The sequence below is a fragment of the Hyperoodon ampullatus genome, assembly GCF_949752795.1.
Source record: "Hyperoodon ampullatus genome assembly, chromosome: 18".
NCBI lineage: Eukaryota > Metazoa > Chordata > Mammalia > Artiodactyla > Ziphiidae > Hyperoodon > Hyperoodon ampullatus.
Window position 1 is genome coordinate 51,036,925 of NC_136931.1, and position 20,589 is coordinate 51,057,513.

The 20,589-nt window shown below is 47.2% G+C and overlaps 1 protein-coding gene across 1 annotated transcript; it reads left to right on the top strand.

Moving 5' to 3' along the window:
- Positions 1-2,909: 2,909 nt before the first annotated feature.
- Positions 2,910-20,308, top strand: LOC307066322 (cell adhesion molecule CEACAM1-like; the record flags this gene model as incomplete). The annotated part of the gene is made up of 8 exons (XM_079723442.1): positions 2,910-3,021; positions 3,951-4,310; positions 8,529-8,804; positions 9,677-9,955; positions 17,312-17,441; positions 18,168-18,220; positions 18,907-18,938; positions 20,195-20,308. The coding sequence occupies exons 1-8, from the start codon at positions 2,958-2,960 to the stop codon at positions 20,306-20,308; spliced, it is 1,308 nt and encodes a 435-aa protein (XP_079579568.1). The 5' UTR covers positions 2,910-2,957.
- Between the last annotated feature and the right edge of the window lie 281 nt (positions 20,309-20,589).

Sequence of the window (20,589 nt, forward strand, 5' to 3'; positions counted from 1 at the left end):
GAACAAAGTGGCCATGGCGGCAGGGATGGAGGTTATACATGGGCTCAGCAACACAGACTTCCAGTCACCAAGGCCAACCTGGCTACAAGCCACCGCTGAGGGCCCAGTCCATCAGCTCAGAGACCAGCTGGGCCTCTGATAGGGCACCATTCCCCAGGGTGATCAGCCAGCTACCTGGTGGCAGGTTGATCATAGTGAAGCACCTCTGTTATGAAAGGACGGCATTTTGTTCTTACTGGAATAGGCAGTTACTCTGGATACAGATTTGCCTTCCCTGCAAGCAAAAGCTTCTGCCAAAACTACCATTCATGGGCTCACAGAATGCCTTATCCTCCAGCATGGTTCTCCACACAGCATTGCTTCTGATTATAGCAAATGAAAGGCAGCAGTGGGCCCACGCTCATGCAATTCACTAGTCTTACCATCCTGAAACAACTGGCTTCACAGAAGAGTAGGGTGGTCTTTCGGAAACTCAATTTCAGCACCAGCTAGGTGGCAAGACCTTGCAGGGCCAGGGGAAGGTATTCCAGGAGGATGGATATGCTCAGAATCAGTCCACTATGTGGTGCTCTTTCTCCCATAGCCGGGATTCTCACATCCGGGAATCAAGAGGTGGAAAATGGAAGTGATACCACTCACTTACCTCTAATGATCCACTAGCAAAATGTACACTTCCTGTTCCCGTGACTTTATGCTCTGCTGGCCTAGAGGTCTTAGTTCCAAAGGGAGGAATGCTTCCACCGGGAGACACAAAAATGATTCCACTGACACATCAGGGTTCCTAGCTTTCAAGCTGCCCCAGAAGTGTAGAACCTGGAGAGTATAGCAATCTCAACTTCAACCCCCTTTCCTCACAGGGATCAGGGGTCAGAAAAAATGAGAGAGACTAGTGAGGCCCAGAGATTGTGAGGGGGCAGAGATCACAGGGGTAGCTGCCTAGAACGGAAGCAGGTGAGGTCACTGGCTGAGGCTGTCCACAGAGGCCCCGGGAGAAGGTGGTACAGGAAAGAAACCCCAGGAATGGGGGGAGGGAGAAGCAGAGGATCACGGGTGTTGCAGGAGCCACCCCGAGGCCCTGGGCGGGACTGGGTGTGTGAAGCCACCTCAAGACCAGGGGCCTCTCCAGTCACAGCCTATGTGTACAGAGAGCGCCAACGACAACCCTGGATAAAAGTGGACTTAACACTTGAGAGTTCAGCCATGGGCACAGGGCACACGTGAGGCCCAGCTCTTGACGAACAAGAGGGAACCAGCTCCCTTCTCACCCGACCCAGGCCCCCGGAGTGAGAGGGGAAGTTGACTGTCCATCCTTTCCCCCCTGCTCCCCTGACACAGACCTTCCCCTCCTGACGTGCCTGGTTCCCTGCTCCTGCCTCTTCTTCCCATAGACCCATCTCCTAGTGCTCCAGCCACATTCACTACTGTCTCCCAGGGATGCACACAGTATAACTTACTGGAGACAGACACAAACTCATATACATTCCTGGAAATCTGAGCTTGGTGACATCTCATTAAGGAATGAGATGTCACCAAGCTCAGATTTCCAGGAATGTATAGGCTGGAGTTCTTGGAGCAACAGAGACTGTGACTCACAGAGCTGGAACATGATGCAGCATTAACATGATATGTAACCCATGTAAAAAGTTCCTGGTGTTGAATAAACATGCAGAGCAGCATGACATGGTAACTGCTGCACTTCCCTCCTTGTCCACCAGAGGGCGGCAGAGTTACTCCACAGGCTAGAGCCTCCCCAAGGGCTACAGACCTCCCTCAGCCCAGCAGAATCGGACCCTCACCAGTGTCACCTTAGTCCACAGCTCTCCTCGCACTCTCCAAGCTCCCCCATCCAGCCAGGAGTTGGCCCACTTCACACCTTTAGGAATTACTATTCCTTCAGGTCCTGTGTCCCAGGAGGCTGTGGCCCAGCTAGACCCCCATGGAGAGAGAAGGAGCATCCCTCTCACCAGGCATCACTCACTTTACACCCTTTCCAGCCCCTCAATCCTTTCCTGGAGGCTTCTGGCAGGAACAGAATGAAACCTTCTCAGAGCATTTGAGAACACTGGAAAGACCCTCCGTGTCACAGAGGGAAATACTATCCTGGTTTGGGGACCTCTAGGTGTCTGTGTGGTGCTGACAGACCTTGCTACTGAAACTGTGCTCCACAGCCCAGTATGATCAGTATCACCTGACAGCTAGTTAGGTGCAGACTCTCGGGTCCACCCCACACCTGCGGAGGCAGACCCTGCGCTCTAACAGGATCTGCAGACCCTCTGTGTGCACAAGAGAGGGGAAGAGTCTACCCCGGCCCACATTATGGGGTCTCAGCCTGGCTGGGCCTACATGTGACCTGGGCAGCTGCTGAAACAGCATTTCTAAGGCGTCATCTGTGCATTCACAGTCTTTATAAAGTTCCACAGTGATTCCAATGCACAGCGTGGGTGACATTCCTGTGACAAGGGTTCGTGATGTAGCCGCAGGGCTCCTGCTCTAAAGGGAAAACCCGGAAGGGGAAGGGGAGGCTGTGGGGGAGAGGCTGACTGTGCACCCCAACTGCGAACTGTGGGGAATGCCCAGGACACTGAGCCCCAGGGTTGTGCTCCCCCCAACCAATGGCAAATTGTGTGTGTGTGTGTGTGTGTGTTTCTAGACTGAGAAGTCAAGCTGAAAAAGGCAGAAAGAGCAGCGGTTCGCAGGGAAATGAGTTGTAAACAGAAAGGCAAGAGGGAAGAAGAGAGAAGGCAGGCAGAAAAGAGAGGGGAGGGAGAGGGAGGGTCCTGGGCAGAGACCCCGCCCCCGGCCCATGTGACCCAGCGAAGTGCTCCTGCCCCGGGAAGAGGCCCAGCACAGAGGGAGGAAGGACAGCGGAGCCCACACATCAGACAGCAGTGCTTGTGAGCGTTTCAGGAGCTGACGCTTTTCTCACAGAGCGAGGGACACAGCAGACAGCAGACACCATGGAGCCCCCCTTAGCCCATGCCCGCAGAGGGTGCATCCCCTGGAATGGACTCCTGCTGGCAGGTGAGAGGGGACAATTTTCAGGGTGCGGGCAGAGGTGGGAGAACAGAGACTGGCTGAGGTCTCTGGGGGAGACAGGGCTCTGAGAGGGGACAGAGGGCTTCTGCTTGGACCTGAGGGGCGGGGACATGGGAGCAGGGGAGGGTGGGGGGAGGGACTGCGCAACAGGAAACCTCAATGAACTGGAATTGGTGAGGGGCAGGGAATCCTCAATTACTGTACCTTTTCCAAATTATTCATCACTGAGCAGTAATTTTTCAAAACTGGTGACAATAACAATTTATGTCAGGGTGTCAATCCAGAAAAAAACGCAGCCAGGAAGCTAAACACTGTCCTTACCCACCACCCTTAGAAATTGACAAATAAACACCAGGCGGTAGAGGCCCTGGGAACACTCATTCCTTCCTCACCTGGTATTTGGAGCCTGGTCCAGGCCCTGGGTTACAACCAGGATCAGACAAGTCCCTGCCATCCCAGAGCTCACACTCTATGGGGAGGAAGACAGACAAGCAAGGAGATCTAGAATGTGCTGTCAGGTGCTGATAAGTGTCATGAAGGAAACGGAGCAGGGAAAGGTCAGAAAGTGAAGACGAAGGGTCTTTGGAGCAGGTGTCAGGGAGGGCAGCTCCCAACAGGCCCCTGAGTGTGAGCAAGCGTGTGAGGGCAGCAAGAGAGTGAGCCAGGCAGACACCTGGGGAAACAGAGGAAATAACAAGCTCAGAGGGGCTGAAGTAATGGGGGTCATGCTGCTGACCCTGAGCCAGTAGCAAACACACATGCACACACAGACACAGACACAGACACACACACACATGCACTACAAAAACACACACCAAGGCTGAGGGATGAAGAGACCTGCTCAGGACCCAGGGCCCCATTTTTCCATCCCAACACATAGGTCAGAATATTAATTTCTCTCTCTTCCCTCCTAGTCTCACTCGTAACCTTCTGGAACCTTCCCACCACTGTGCAACTCACTATTGAATCGGTGCCCTTAAATGCTGCAGAAGGCACAGATGTTCTTCTACTTGTCCACAATGTGACAGGGGACCTTCTAGGCTATGGCTGGTACAGAGGAGAAAGGGTAGAGAACAACCAACTAATTGCATCATGTAGAATAGACAGTAGTGCAAGTGCCATTGGGCCTGCACACAGCGGTCGAGAGACAATATACCCCAATGGATCCCTGCTGTTCCAGAACGTCACCCAGAACGACACAGGATACTACACCCTGCTCATTACAAAGAATGATTTACAGACTGAAAGACTAGCTGGACAACTCCGCGTATACCGTGAGTGATTCCTCTCTGACCTCTGGGTGTTGGGTGGGGTGAATTCTATTCACACGCAGAGGACTGACAGGCCTGGATTGTGTCTCCATCCCCCTCTGTATGACATCCCAGGTTGGGGTTTGAACATTTAGTGCAGGACACACACACAGTGGAGATAAATTTTAAAGGATCAGAATTCTTTCACAGAATCCGGACCCTGAAGACATTCTGTGCAGAAAGAAGGACCAGGCTGATGGGAGTAACACAGCAGAGGAAGATCAGCCTCAGTTCAACCCCCTGGGCCCCTCCCTGGGCCCAGGATGCTGAGGAAGACCCTGCAGGACTCAGTATGGGCCTGGCCTGAGGGCCCCCTGGGACCCCCACAGAGAAGCTCAGCCCCAGGAAGCCCCTGCCCAGCCCCTCAGCTCCCGCCTCCAGTGACCCCGGAGAACATTTGCCACTGTTGGGTTTTAGCCTCCTGGACGGGGTTGACTGGGAGCAATGACTTCCCAGCTGCCTGAGTCGCAAGGCTTCAGAGCTGGTCACCAGCCAGGTCTCAGCCCCAAGAGACCTTTGAGCAGGGGTGTAGTCTGGGCCTTCACCTGAGACTCAGCATGGAGAGCAAGACAGGCTAGATCCCCAGGTTATCAGCCAACCACCTGGGGACTAAGGAGACTCCAGACGAAGGTCAGCATCCTTAGGGAGGAACAGAGGAGAGAAGATGCTCCTGGCAGCTCCTTGGCCACCGGGGCACAGCCCAGGGAGCCCTCTCCTGTGGATGCAACTAATAATAGATGCAGTTTTTATGGTCAGCTCCTCTATGCTCAGCTTTAGGGCAGTTAATTATTAATGATTTAAGGTTAATACATAGGCAACATGGCAATCCTGAGACAATTTACCATTTTTTCTTTTTCTTTTTTTTTTTTTTTTTTTTGCAGTACATGGGCCTCTCACTGCTGTGGCCTCTCCCGTTGCAGAGCACAGGCTCCGGATGCACAGGCTCAGCGGCCATGGCTCACAGGCCCAGCCGCTCCACGGCATGTGGGATCTTCCCGGACCGGGGCACGAACCCGTGTCCCCCACATCGGCAGGCGGACTCTCAACCACTGCGCAACCAGGGTAGCCCCATTTTTTCTATTTTAATGAGAAGAAACTGAGTTAAAGGGGATTACACTCACTGAATCAGAGTCACACAGACCATGACTGGCGAGAGTCATGCCAAGATAACAGCCCCATCCTCTCCTCCATCCCGGGGGCCTTGTTGTGCATCTTTGGACCCAGAAACCAGCTGTTGGTTCAGATCCTTTCTGCTTGGGCATCCCCAGCTCAGAGGGAGACTCTGGCATGGAAAGTAAAAGGAAATGGAAAATTAATCCTGTTTACTCTAGAACTAAATTACCTGCATCAATGATCATAGTCAGTGACAGGAATGTCCAGGCCTTCCCTCTTCAGGTAGCCAATGCACAAGCTCCTTGCACTGGATGAGAAATCATTTATTTGTTTGTTTCCTAATGTGCTGGGTGTCACTCCTGCTGGAATAACATGGAAAGGACTCGGTTTCCTCACTCTCCAACCTACACCTGCAACCAGCATAGGGCCCAACAGGTAAACTCTCAATCTTTCTTTGATGAAGAAAGGATGGAAGGTAAAAGAACGAATGAATGACCTATAATCTCTTCAGGCACTGGAATCTGGATGCAGAATCCTAGGAGGTACTGGCCACACCTATTGCCTGTCTCTCCAGGGATGGGACCCATGTTCCATCCTCTGACTACCTGCCCCTAAAGCACGTTGGGAGCCAGGTCTCACGGTGACTGTGGGGCTGCTCGGCCATGGGAGGGTTTTCCAGGGATGCAGGGGTCCTGCCTCTGGGCAGCAGTGGGGCTCTTGGATCTTTGATCTTTGAAGGCACTTGTAACCCCCACTTTGAAGTCACTTGTAAATGGACATTTTTTGCTCTCTCTGCTGCTTCCATGTCTCTCATCTGCCTCCTCCTTCTTTCCAGCCGGGACTGGCCCTGCTCTGCACAGCTCCCCTACCCTTAAGCCTTCCACAAGTACTCCCGCAAATGGCTGACTGCCCTGTTCCCGTCCTGCTAACACCTGTGGCCAGGCCCACCCTCCCGGGCAATAGTAAAGGACACACAAATCAGTGGGAGCAGCAGCCTCTGAGAGGCTCCAACATGAGCCAGTTTCCCCAGGTCACCAGGAGAATGAGCTCCCACTTTGCCCTGGTCCAGGGCTCCTTCCCTCCATGATGCCAACAAGTGGAAGGCACCACGTAACAGGGCTATGCAACCCCTGAATCTAAGCCCTACATGACTCGACCAGGGAGTCAAAGGCAGAAGGACAGGTCTGCAGTCCCCAGTGGCTCACTTCACCTCTTTGATTTGTGACTCACATTCTCGTCCTTCTGTGAGCCTCCCGTTCCTCTCAGTGGTTCCCGAGACCTTCCCAGGGTGGGGCTGACAGACCCTGTGCCATCTGACTGCTTTACTGCCTATTTCATTGCCCGTGTGTCCTCATGATGGCACCTGTATCATAGGGCTCCCCAACGATGAGGTGCCCAAGCCACTGTCCTTTCACTTAGACTTGGCCCAACTCAGACAAATTTGATCCAGCTCTAGCTGTGTTTGCTGAGGTAGAAAGAAAAGAAAAGAAAACATGCCACATGCCAGTGATGGGCCTCCTCCCCATTTGCCTGACCACAGAAATTGGTGACAGGGACCTCTTCTCCTAAAGTTATTAACATAACACAGAATGTTTCTACTAATTTAAATCATTCCTCTCTTTATAAAACAGAGACTCAGGGCTTCCCTGGTGGCGCAGTGGTTGAGAGTCCGCCTGCCGATGCAGGGGGCATGGGTTCGTGTCCCGGTCAGGGAGGATCCCACATGCCGCGGAGTGGCTAGGCCCGTGAGCCATGGCCATTGAGCCTGCGCGTCTGGAGCCTGTGCTCTGCAGCGGGAGAGGCCACAACAGTGAGAGGCCCACATAGCACACACACACATAAAAAAAAAACAGAGACTCAGACCTCTCCCTGATCAATTCTGTCCAAGACTAAGGGCAGAGACGTTGGTTCTGCTGCCAAAGCCAGCCAGCATGTCCCCCTCACTTTTTTTTAAAAAAATATTTATTTATTTTGGCTGGGTCTTAGTTGCAGCATGCAGGATCTTTTAGTTGTGGCAGGCGGGCTTCTTAGTTATGGCATGCGAACTCTTAGTTGGGGCATACATGCAGGATCTAGTTCCCCAACCAGGGATCGACGCCGGGCCCCCTACATTGGGAGTGCAGAGCCTTACCCACTGGACCACCAGGGAAGTCCCTCCCCCTCACTCTTTTCTAATCATTCCTTGGACTCACCTAGACTTTATGAGGTCACTGTCTTGTGAATCACCTTTAGCACCTGGGCAGAACTGCCCCATCTCATGGCCCCGCAGCCTGAATACTGGACTGACCACCAGGCTTGCTCTGGATCATCCTGTGTGTTATTTCTGCTCAAACACCCAGTTCCAGGCCATGCTGCCCAGTCTTCTTGGGGTTTAAGGACTATGGGATGGCCCATCATTACCTATCTCTAGGGAACCTTGGAAATCGAGGACTCAGTAAAAACACATCTCCACCAGGCAACGTAGGTCTGTGCAGCTTGAAGGGTCTCAGGACCTGCATGTTCCAGGTGAACACCCCAAGGTCAGTCAGGTACTCACCTGGTCAGTAAAAAACTAAATGAGGGGGCTTCCCTGGTGGCGCAGTGGTTGAGAGTCTGCCTGCCAATGCAGGGGACGCAGGTCCATGCCCCAGTCTGGGAGGATCCCACATGCCGCGGAGCGGCTGGGCCCGTGAGCCATGGCCGCTGAGCCTGCGCGTCTGGAGCCTGTGCTCCGCAACGGGAGAGGCCACAACAGTGAGAGGCCCGCGTATCGCAAAAAAAAAAAAAAAAAAAAAAAAAAACTAAATGAGGAAGCAAGGGGTCTCTGATTTCCAGGCCTATGTTACTGCTCTCAAACCTTGATACATGACAGACACTTGAGGAAGTCTGTGCTTTCTCTCAGACATAGAGCAGGTGGCGTTATATTCTCTGAGTTCAGATGTTCGTGCATTTGTCTTGTGATACAAAGACCTGCCTTATTCTTTAAGGACTCAGTTTGGCTCAAAGGTGAGAAATGCCAACTCTGATTGAAGTTGCTATTGGAGGAATCAAGGTATAAAAGGGGCAATGTTCTCTCTGTTGTCTTCACAGCGGTGGTGCCCACCCCCGTCATCACCAGCAACAACTCCAACCCCGTGGAGCAGGACACTGTAGTGTTAACATGTGGGCCTGAGGCTCAGGACACCTCCCACACGTGGTGGGTCAACAATCAGAGCCTCCCCAACAGCACCAGGCTGGAACTGTCTGAGGACAACAGGACGCTCACTTTATTCCATGTCACGAGGAATGACACAGGATCCTATATGTGTGAAACTCGGAACCCAGTGAGTGTCAGCTGCAGTGACCCATTCACCCTGAATGTCATCTGTGAGTAGCCTCTGTTCCTATGTGCCCCAGGCAGCCCGACTGAATCTCCACTGCGGAGGCCAGACCACACCCATCCCTCTCAGGTCCAGGTACATGGACCCTCACCCCTGGATATCAGGCTGGCCATGACTTCCTGTCCTAGGCAAATCTGGGCAGGCCCAGCCTTGAGCCAAGACTGGGAGGCAACAGCTGCTCCTGTCTTGAGAGGCTCAGGGTCACCATCCTCTGATGGGAGAAAAGGTTAATGTCTCAGACTCAGGATGAGTGAAAATGAGGGGTAGTTATTGTTGGGGAATTTTAAAACAAGACTGTCCTTGGCTCAGAGGGATACTTAACCCTTCTACAGTCCAGGAGGCTGTGTTGGGCCAGTCTAAGAAATTATTTAACAGGAAGTAGATGCCTCCCCTACTTTATGGAAAGTTCCCTTGGCCCCAGAGATGCACAGAGTTGGCAAGCCTGCCTTCCCCAGTGTACTCGGAAGTGTATATAAGGAATGGGACCTGAATTAGTTTAAAGTCAAAGAAAATTGTGGAAAAAGGTCAATGAAAGTTAATGAAAAATCCCACTTGATGTTGAAGATGCTAGACATATGGGCTGAGAAGACGTTCCTGGTGCCGATACTACAGAGCTGTCCAGGGAGACTGGTCAGGGGTCATCCTGGGGTATCTGGGTTTCAGAGAGGAGTTGCAGCCCTCTCCTTATGGATCGTCACCCAAAGAGAGACCCACGACCTTGTTCACAGGGTCAGGGCCAATCTCTGCATCACCTTTACAGAGCTCATGGGCCCCGGGGGTGGCTGAGACCTCTGAGGAAAGAGTGTGGCCCCAGACCCCTGACCTATTCTCAGTCAGTCACCCCCTGTCTCTCCACAGACCCAGTGGCACAGCCCTCCATCGAAGCCAGCAACACCACAGTCACAGAACATGAGAATACCGTGGTCCTGACCTGCCGCACAAATGACACTGGGATCTCCATATGCTGGTTTTTCAATGGCCAGAGTCTACTGCTCACGGACAGGATGAAGCTGTCCCCAGACAACAACACCCTCACCATCAACCCCGTCAGGAGGGAGGATGCCGGGGATTATCAGTGTGAGGTCTCCAACCTGGGCAATTCCAGCAAAAGTGACCCCCTCAGGCTGGATGTGAAATGTAAGTGACCACTCGCCCCATGCTACATCTTCCCGGGAGGATTACTCTACAAACGGTGTGCAAAATGGATAGAGGTCACAGGGGGCAGAATATCAAATAAGAGACCATTACGGTAAACAGCAAAATAGATAAGAGCTTAATCTCTAAATCAAATATACTTAAGTTTCTTATCCTGGGTTTGGGATTTTAGTGTGACTTTCACAAGATTCTTCTTGTTTTTTTTTTTTTTCTGTTACCATTTTTAATGTGGTAAAATATACATAAGATATATGATTTTAGCCATTTTTAAGACTGCAGCTCAGTAGCAATAAGTATATTCATATTCTCGTGCAATCATTACCACTATCCATCTAGAACTTTTTCACCTTACCATACTAAAACTCTGTACCCATTAAACAATAACTCCCCAGTCCCCCAACCCAAACCCTGGCAACCACCATTCTACTTTCTTTGTCTCTATGAATTTGACTATTCTAGTTATTTTGTATAAGTGGAATCATATAATAATTATCCTTTTGGGTCTGATTTATTTCACTTAGCATTATGTCTTCAAGGTTCCATCCATGTTATAGCATATATCTGAATTTCATTCCTTTTAAAGACTGAATTATATTCCCTTGTATGTATATACCACATTTTGTTTATCATTCATAAGTTGATTGTCTTTTAAATTGTTTCCACCTTTTGGCTGTTGTGAATACGCCACTGTGAACATGGGTGTACAAATATCTGTTCAATCCCTGCTTTCAGTCTTTTGAGCACACACCCAGAAGTGGATTTGCTGGGTCAAATGGCAATTCTTTGTTCAACTGTTTGATGAACTGACATACCATTTTCCACAGTGGTTGCACCATTTACGTTCCCACCAGCAATGCACAAAAGTTCCAATTTTTCCACATCCTTGCAAACACTTGTTGTTTTCTGTTGTTGTTTTTTTTTAACAGCCATTCAAAGGGTGTGAAGTGATATCTCACTGTGGTTTTGATTTACATTCCCCTAATTATTGGTGATGTTGAGCATCTTTTCATGTGCTTATTGGCCATTTGTAGATCTTTTAAAAAAATTTTATTGGAGTATAGTTGATTTACAACGTTGTGTCAGTTTCAGGTGTACAGCAAAGCGATTCAGTTATACATACTCATATATTCATTCTTTTTCAGATTCTTTACCCATATAGGTTATTACAGAATACTGAGTAGAGTTCCCTGTGCTATACAGTAGGTCCTTGTTGGTTATCTATTTTATATATAGTAGTGGGTATATGTTAATCCCATGCTCCTAATTTTTCCCTCCCCCCCGGACGTTTCCCTTTTGGTAACCATAAGTTTGTTTTCGAAATCTGTGAGTCTGTTCCGGTTTTGTAAATAAGTTCACTTGTATCATTTTTTTAAAATTACATTCCACTTACGAGTGATATCATATCTTATTTGTCCTTCTCTGTCTGACTTACTTCACTTAGAATCAGAATCTTGAGGTCCATCCATGTTTGTGAAAATGGCATTATTTCATTCCTTGTTTTACAGCTGAGTAATATTCCATTGTGTATATATGTACAACATCTTCTTTATCCATTCCTCTGTCAATGGACATTTAGGTTGCTTTCATATCTTGGCTATTGTAAATAGTGCTGCAGTGAACATTGGGGTGCATGTATCTTTTCAAATTATGGTTTTCTCCAAATATATGTCCAGGAGTGGGATTGCTGGATCACATGGTAGTTCTAGTTTTGTTTTTTAAGGAACCTCCATACGCTTCTCCATAGTGGTTGTACCAATTTACATTCCCACCAACAGTGTAGGAGGGTTCCCTTTCTCCACACTCAATTCAGCATTTATTGTTTGTAGACTTTTTTCTTTTTAATTATTATTTTATTTATTTATTTTATTTTTGGTTGAGTTGGGTCTTTGTTGCTGCACACGGGCTTTCTCTAGTTGTGGTGAGGGGGGGCTACTCTTCATTGCAGTGCGCGGGCTTCTCATTGTGGTGGCTTCTTTTGTTGCGGAGCACAGGCTCTAGGCATGCGGGCTTCAGTAGTTGTGGCTCATGGGCTCGAGAGCGCAGCTCAGTAGCTGTGGCACACACGGCCTTAGTTGCTCCATGGCATGTGGGATCTTCCCTGACCAGGGCTCAAACCCATGTCCCCTGCGTTGGCAGGAGGATTCGTAACCACTGCACCACCAGGGAAGCCCCTGTTTGTAGACTTTTTGATGATGGATGGCCATTCTGATCAGTGTAAGGTGATACCTCATTGTGGTTTTGATTTGCATTCCTCTGATAATTAGTGATGTTGAGCATCTTTTCATGTGCTTTTTGCCGATCTGTATGTCTTCTTTGGAGAAATGTCTATTTCGATCTTCTGCCCATTTTTTGAGTGGGTTGTTTGTTTTTTTGACATAGAGCTGCATGAGCTGTTTGTATATTTTGGAGATTAATCCCTTGTCGGTCACTTTGATTGTGAATATTTTCTCCCACTCTGTGGGTTGTCTTTTCATTTTGTTATGTTTCCTTTGCTGTGCAAAAGTTTTTAAGTTTAATTAGGTCCCATTTGTCAATTTTTGTTTTTATTTTCATTACTCTAGGAGCTGGATCAAAAGAAATATTGCTACGATTTATGTCAAAGAGTGTTCAGCCTATGTTCTCCTCTAAGAGTTTTATAATGCCCAGCCTTACATTTAAGTCTTTGATCAATTTTGAGTTTATTTTTGTGGATGGTGTTAGGGAGTGTTCTAATTTCATTCTTTTACATGTAGCTGTCCAGTTTTCCCAGCACCACTTATTGCAGAGACTGTTTCTTTGGAGAAATGTCTCTTCAGTTCCTCTGCCCATTTTTAAAAAATTTTATTTATTTAATTTATTTATTTTTGGCCGTCTTGGGTCTTCATTGCTGCATGCGGGCTTTCTCTAGTTGCGGCGAGCGGGGGCTACTCTTTGTTGCGGCGCGTGGGCTTCTCATTGCGGTGGCTTCTCTTGTTGCGGAGCATGGGCTCTAGCTCTAGGCTCGTGGGCTCAGTAGTTGTGGTGCATGGGCTTAGTTGCTCCATGGCATGTGGGATCTTCCTGGACCAGGGCTCGAACCCGTGTCCCCTGCATTGGCAGGCGTATTCTTAACCACTGTGCTGCCAGGGAAGCCCTCCTCTGCCCATTTTTATATTGGGTTGTGGTTGTTGAGTTGTAATAATTCTTTGCATATTCTGGATGTTAATCCATTAACAGATATATATGTTTTGCAAATATGTTCTCCCATTCTGTGGGTTGTCTTTTCACTTTGGTGCATAAAAGTTTTTAAATTTGATGAAGTCCAATTTACTGATTTTTTTTTTATTCCTTGCCTGTGCTTTTGGTTTCCTATCCAATAAATCATTGCCAAATCCAGTGTCATGAAGATTTCAGCCTATGTTTTTCTTCTAGTTTTAGCTCTCATTGAGATTTTTTTATGCATTGTGAGTTAATTTTTTTGTATATGGTGTTAGGTAAGGGTTCAACTTCACTCTGTTGTATAAATATCTGGTTTTCCCAGTTCCATATGTTGAAAAGACTCTCCCATATAATCATCTTGACACCCTTGTCAATGTCATCTGACCATAAATACAAAAGTTTATTTCTGGGCTTACTATTCCATTGTTGTGCATGTCTGTCTTTATTCTAATACCACACTTTTTTTTTTTTTTTGCGGTACGCGGGCCTCTCACTGTTGTGGCCTCTCCCGTTGCGAAGCACAGGCTCGGGACGCGCAGGCTCAGTGGCCATGGCTCACAGGCCCAGCTGCTCCGCGGCATGTGGAATCTTCCCGGACTGGGGCACGAACCCGCATCCCCTGCATCGGCAGGCGGACTCTCAACCACTGCACCACCAGGGAAGCCCCATAATACCACACTTTTGATTACTGTAGCTTTGTAACAAATTTTGAAATCAGGAAATGCGAGTCCTCCAACTCTGTTCTTCTTTTTCCAGATTTTTTTGGCTTTTAGGGGTCTCCTGAAATGCTATATGAATTTTAGGGCTGATTTTCTATTTCACAAAAAAAAAAAAAAAGTCATTGGGGAATTTTGATAGGATTGCGATGAATCTTAGATCACTTTGGGTAGTACTGTCATCTTAACCATGTTAAGTCTTCCAATCCATGGACATGGAATGTCTTTCCATTTATTTATGTCTTTAATTTCTTTCAGCAGTGTTTATTTATAGTTTCTCAGTGTATAAATCTTTCACCTCCCTGGTTAATTCCTGAATATTTCATTATTTTTGATAGTATTGTAAATAAAATTTTCTTAATTTCCTTTTTGAATGTTTCATTGTTTGTGTATAGAAACAACTGATTTTTTTAATAGTATTTATTTATTTATTTTTGTTTTTGGCTGCATTGGGTCTTCGTTGCTGTGCGCGGGCTTTCTCTAGTTGCGGCGAGCAGGGGCTACTCTTCATTGTGGTGCACGGGCTTCTCATTGCGGTGGCTTCTCTTGTTGCGGAGCACGGGCTCTATGTGCGTGGGCTTCAGTAGTTGTGGCACGCAGGCACAGTAGTTGTGGCTTGCGGGCTCTAAAGCACAGGATGAGTAGTTGTGGTGCATGGGCTTAGATGCTCTGCAGCATGTGGGATCTTCCCAGACAGGGATCGAACCCATGTCCCCTGCATTGGCAGAAGGATTCTTAACCACTGCGCCACAAGGGAAGTCCCGAAACAACTGATTTTTACATGTTGATTTAGTATTCTCCAGCTTTGATGAATTTGTTTATTAGTTGTAACAGTTTTCTGGGGGATCTTTATGGTTTTCTACATATAAGGTCATGTTATCTGCAAACAGAGATAATTTTACTCTTCTTTTCCAATTTGGATGTCCTTTATTTCTTTTTCTTGCCTAATTGCTCTGGCTGATACATCCAATACTATTTTGAATAGAAGTGGAAAAACAGGCATTGTTGTCTTGTTCCTGACCTTAGAGGAAGAACTTTCAGTCTTTCACCATTCAGGATGATGTTAGCTGTGGGTTTTTTATATATGTCCTTTATTATGTTGAGGTGGTTTCCTTCTTTTCCTAGTTTGAGTGTTTTCATCATGAAAGGTTAGTGGATTTTTGTCAAGTGTTTTTTATTGATTTAACCTCCTTACTTCATATGTCTATTCATAGTCTTTATTTCTTTGTGATTTCATCTTGGTAGCTTTCATGTTTCTAGGAATTTGTCCATTTTGTAGAAGTTATCCAATTTGTTGCCAAATGATTATTCATAGTACTCATATTTTGTAGAATTGGTAGCAATGTTCCCACACTCATTTCTGATTTTAGTAATTTGAATCTTCTTAGTCAATCTAGTTAAAGATTTGTCAATTTTGTTAAAATTTCTGAAGAACCAAATATTGGTTTTATTGATTCTCTCTACTGTTTTTCCATTCTCTAATTTATTTATCTCCATTCTAATTGTTATTGTTTCCTTCATTCTGCTAGCTTTGGTTCATTTGTTTTTTTTTCATTGTTTCGTTTTTCATGTCCCTTAAGTTGTAAATTTAGGTTGCTGATTTGAGATCTACTTTTTTAATGTAAGCATTTACAATTATAAATTCTTGCACAGGATTCTTTTTTTTTTCCTTTTTTTTGCAGTACGCGGGCGTCCCACTGTTGTGGCCTCTACCGTTGTGGAGCACAGGCTCCGGACGCGCAGGCTCAGCGGCCATGGCTCACAGGCCAAGCCTCTCCGCGGCATGTGGGACCCTCCCGGACTGGGGCACGAACCCGTGTCCCCTGCATCGGCAGGCAGACTCTCAACCACTGCGCCACCAGGGAAGCCCTTGCACAGGATTCTTGACTTCTCTGAGCCTCAGATTCCTCAACTGAAAATTGCAATAAAAGTACCTGCTTCATGGTTTTGTTTCAGATTTAATGTAATATTCAATTAAACCCACAGCAAAATACACACAAAGGAAAATTTTTCCAAAAATGTTAGCTGCTATAATTACTATTATTATCATTAGGCTATGTGAAATCAGGAACTCCAATTCAAGGACTACCTAACTCTAGATCCACCTCTTATTAGCCATATGACTTTGGGTTTTTCACTACTGGAAGCCTCAGATTTTCCATCTGTAAAATGGAAATAATGTCTATCTGACAGGGTTATTATATGAATTAAATGAGATATATGGGAAATATTATATGTAGCACAGAATCTGGCACCTAGTAAGTACATCATAACAATAGCTAACATTAGTATTAATTTTCAGTTTTGAGTTGAATGGTGAGGAAAACTGAAATAAAAAAGAACAAAGAGGGCTTCCCTGGTGGCGCAGTGGTTGAGAGTCCGCCTGCCGATGCAGGGGACACGGGTTCATGCCCCGATCCAGGAGGATCCCACATGCTGTGGAGCGGCTAGGCCTGTGAGCCATGGCTGCTGAGTCTGTGCGTCTGGAGCCTGTGCTCCGCAGCGGGAGAGGCCACAACAGTGAGAGGCCCGCGTACCGCAAAAAAAAAAAAAAAAAAAAAAAGAACAAAGGGCAAAAGGTGTTATATATTTGGGGAAGGAAGGCATAACATAAAAGACCCATAGGAACATGTTACTGAGTAAATAGGGAAGAGAGAAAAAAAGGAGTTGAGTGCAAAGTTTCACGTCTAGTATGTTAGTTTTCATCCCGTGAGATGTAGCCCAGATGGGATTAGACATACAAGACATTCATTGGGAAAAATGCCTGTGAAGGAAAGCGGGGCAGGAGTGGGAGGAGCCTGGGAGGGTCCTCAGACCATGATGCATATTGTATCCCTGGGAAGGAGAAAGGAAAGGAGGAAGTTTTAGGCTGCAGTGCAGTTCTAAGAGAGTGTCTGCAAATCTGATGAGGAGTCCTTGAACTAAAGTCACCCATCACAAAAAAATCATTTCTCGCAGAACTGGGATTGATTTCATATTCCTGCTGGGAACCTGTGTGAAGGGTGGTCTCTGTGCAGAGGGGCAGTGAATTCAGAGGGCCTTCCATCAATAAATCCCCACCAAGACACCTAACAGGCACATATTCATGGCGGCCACACCTGGGCCACACCCAGAGAAAGATGTAATCATGAAAAGATGGGAAGCTATAACATAGAAAAATAACCATTAGCGCTTCTTCCATGTCCAAAGCCTTCAAAAATACCTGAGTGCAGAAGGGCCACACTGGAATTGAGGCATGTCTGACCACCAACCTAGAAATACAGTCAGAGAGAAAAAAATTACAAAAATATAGTCGGCTAGTCACCTCACAGCAACCTTCCACAGAAATTTTATTCCTTGAAGGAACAAGTCGAGACTATTTCATATTGAGAGTTATTTCCCAGAGCACCCCCCACTGTAAAATAATGTCACCTACATTGACTCTTCATTTTTCTTTCCGTGACAGATGATTCAACACAAGGAAGTTCTTCTGGCCTCTCAGGTGGTGCTATTGCCGGCATCGTGATTGGAGTCCTGGCTGGGGTAGCTCTGATAGCAGCCTTGGTGTATTTTCTGTACATCAGAAAAACTGGAGAGTATGGTGCCTTTCCTCTTGTTTTGCTTTCTCTGAGGCTAACTGCCATGCTCGGGAGAGGGAAGGAGACTTCATCTCTGTCTCTGGACCTGGATCTGCTCCTCATTCTTCTTAAAGCCCTGCTTCTTGGCATTAATTCCTGTGGGTCTCTTCTTCCCCTGGTCTTCATGCTTCCTGTGCCCTCCTCTCTCTTGGACATAGTTATTCCCAACCCCATCTGGTTTAGAGGGGGCAGAACCAATTATGTTCCTTGGTCCCCAGTCAGGGAAGCCAAGGTCCAAGAAGGAAAACTAATGAGGAAATGAAAGAAGCAGGAGGAAGGGAGTCCTGTGCTCTGTCGACAAGAGTAGCAGGAGGAGGGAGGGACAGGACAGGAAGAGAACCTAAGAAAAGCAGAAACAACCAAAGGCCTCCTGGGCAATAAATAAAGTGACAAAAAAACAGCATCGACCTACAAAAGGGGAAAGGTGTCAGGGTAGAAATAAGCTCAGAAGCAGTTGGCATGAATGGCCCTAAATGTGAACAGCCAGTAAGCAGGAGAGGAGTAAACACTAGAAGGGATGATAGGTAGATTGAAGAAGGAGCTCCTCAGAGGAAAGAGGACCAACCAAGGTATAAATGAACATTGAGGAGCCCCAAGGAATCATGCTGACAGTGTCCTTCCTAATTCAAGGAGCAAAGATCCTGTGCCTGGGAATAGCAGTCACAGTGTCTGATATTTATTTAGGGCAAGTGACCAGCGCGATCTCACAGAGCACAAATCCTCAGACCACAACCAGAGTAAGTAAACCTGCTCCCCTAGTGAGAGCTTGTATGTTCTACTATATACCCTGCCCTACCAGGGAATCCCGGATTTCCAAGTGAATCCCTACCTTCTGAATTATTAGAGGGGATCTCAGTTTCCCATTCTTAAACTGGCATAGGTCCTCACACCCTTCCTGCTGCAAAAGATTCCCCTGAGACACAGCTGGGGGAGAGACACTCGCCCCTCCTAGGCCAGGCAAGCCAAGCAGGCCATGAGATGGACATGTTTCCAGGAGCCTTTTCCTCATCCTACCTCCTTCCCCCTCCTGCCTCTATTACGGATGTGGACATCTCCTTTGGTGAGACTTTCCCTGCCTTTGGTGCTCTGGGTACTGTGGGCCTCAATGCCCCTCCTTGCCGCTGGAGCCTGCTGCTGAGACACACACCTGGGCAAAACTCATGCCTTGTGAACTAGAAGAAATCTTCAGAAGTGCACTGAGGCCTCTCCCCACCCCTCCTTGGTCTAATGCCTTGGGGTCTGGACTGCAGACTGAGGGAAGCGAATTCCTTAAGTCTTAATCATGGGCCACCTCCCCACCCCACCCTCTCACCACCTGCCACCTCCTTCAGCTAGAAGCACAACAGCTTAGGAACACCACGTTCTGAGGCAATAAGTCAGCTCTGCATTTTCATGGGTTGATAACTCTCCTTTGTTTCCCTAGGTCAGGGCCACTCTGACAATTCACCTAACAAGGTAAGCACAGCCAGTTTCACTGGCTCCTTTTCTCATGGAAATATCTCTGTGTAGAATGGGTTATTCTTGAAGATACAAAAGTGAGATCAAGTTTGGGTCAAAGTTCCTCACTTCAGCAACAGACAAAGAAGTATTACCCCCACCAGTCTACCTCATTGCAAGATGTGAACTTGAATCCTGGCTGGGACCTTGGGCTGGTAACTTAACCTCTTTGATCCCTGGCTTTTTCATGTGTAAAATGGACATGCTGCCTCCTTCAAAGAGAAGTTCAAGGAATTAAATGACCTAACAAAGGTAAAGCACCTGACACAATGCCCAGCTCAAGGAAGGCACTAGATCATTCTCCCTCTTCTGCCTCCAACCTGACCCTGCTCTTCCTATCAAATGATAATTTCCAATCTAATAGATCTGAGGTCTTAGTTCCTTTACTTTCTGATAATTGTACTGAATTTTTCTCATCTTAACCTTCAATAGAATATACATATATATTGAAAAATGCTTCAATCATAAGTATATTTTAACAATGTTTAAGTTTCTACGAGTTGTACATACCTATGTAAACAGCACCCAAATCATTAAAAAAAAAAATCAACCCCCGCAACAAACACACACACAAAACGCTCCAGTTACTTCCCTCCAAAGACTAATGACTGTCCTTATTTCCAGTGCATTAGGTTCGTTTTACCTGATTATGTACTTATATAAATGAAAAATACAGTGTATACATGTGTCTGGCTTCTTTTTTTTTTTTTTTTTTTGCGGTACGCGGGCCTCTCACTGTTGTGGCCTCTCCCATTGCGAGGCACAGGCTCCGGATGCGCAGGCTCAGCGGCCATGGCTCACGGGCCCAGCCGCTCTGCGGCATGTGGGATCCTCCCGGACCGGGGCACGAACCCGTGTCCCCTGCATTGGCAGGCGGACTCTCAACCACTGCGCCACCAGGGAAGCCCCCATGTCTGGCTTCTTTGATTCAAAATTGTTTTATGAGATTCATTCATATTGTTGTGTGCCTTTGTCGTTTATTTATTCTCATTGTTGTATCATCATATTCCATTGTAGCATTCCATAATCTATCTCTTCTAATGAACATTCAACAGGATGTTAGTAGGCAGAGAAAATGGGTAATAAAAGTACTTCTCTGAACTAAAAGTTTCAAAGTGAAACAAAGTGAAAGCATGTGGTGCTGAATCACACTGGACAAGGTGAGGGCCTGGCCCACGACACTGATTTAATTGACTGCTGTTCATTCCTTTCAGACTGACGAAGTTGCATATTCTGCCCTGAACTTCAATGCCTGGGAATCAAAGAAACCAACTTCAGCCTCCCCATCAGCCACAGAAACAGTTTATTCAGAAGTGAAAAATAAGTAATGCGACCAGTCCTGCTCACTGCACTTATTCCAAGCTTCTCATCCCCATCCCTAGGAGATCCCTTTGCCCTCTGGGGAAAATGGGAATAGTGTCTTTCCCCCCCTTTCATCCCTAATGAGGCTCCTCCAGGCTGCCTGGTCACAGTCCCTTCCTTCAGTGTCAGTAGATGAAAAGGTACATCCAGGACGAGGTCTGTAGGAAACCCAACCTTCCTTGTCATTGAACTTTGGCAAAGCAGACCTTGGGAGAGAGTTGCCAGAACCTCCACGCCTCCCCATTTC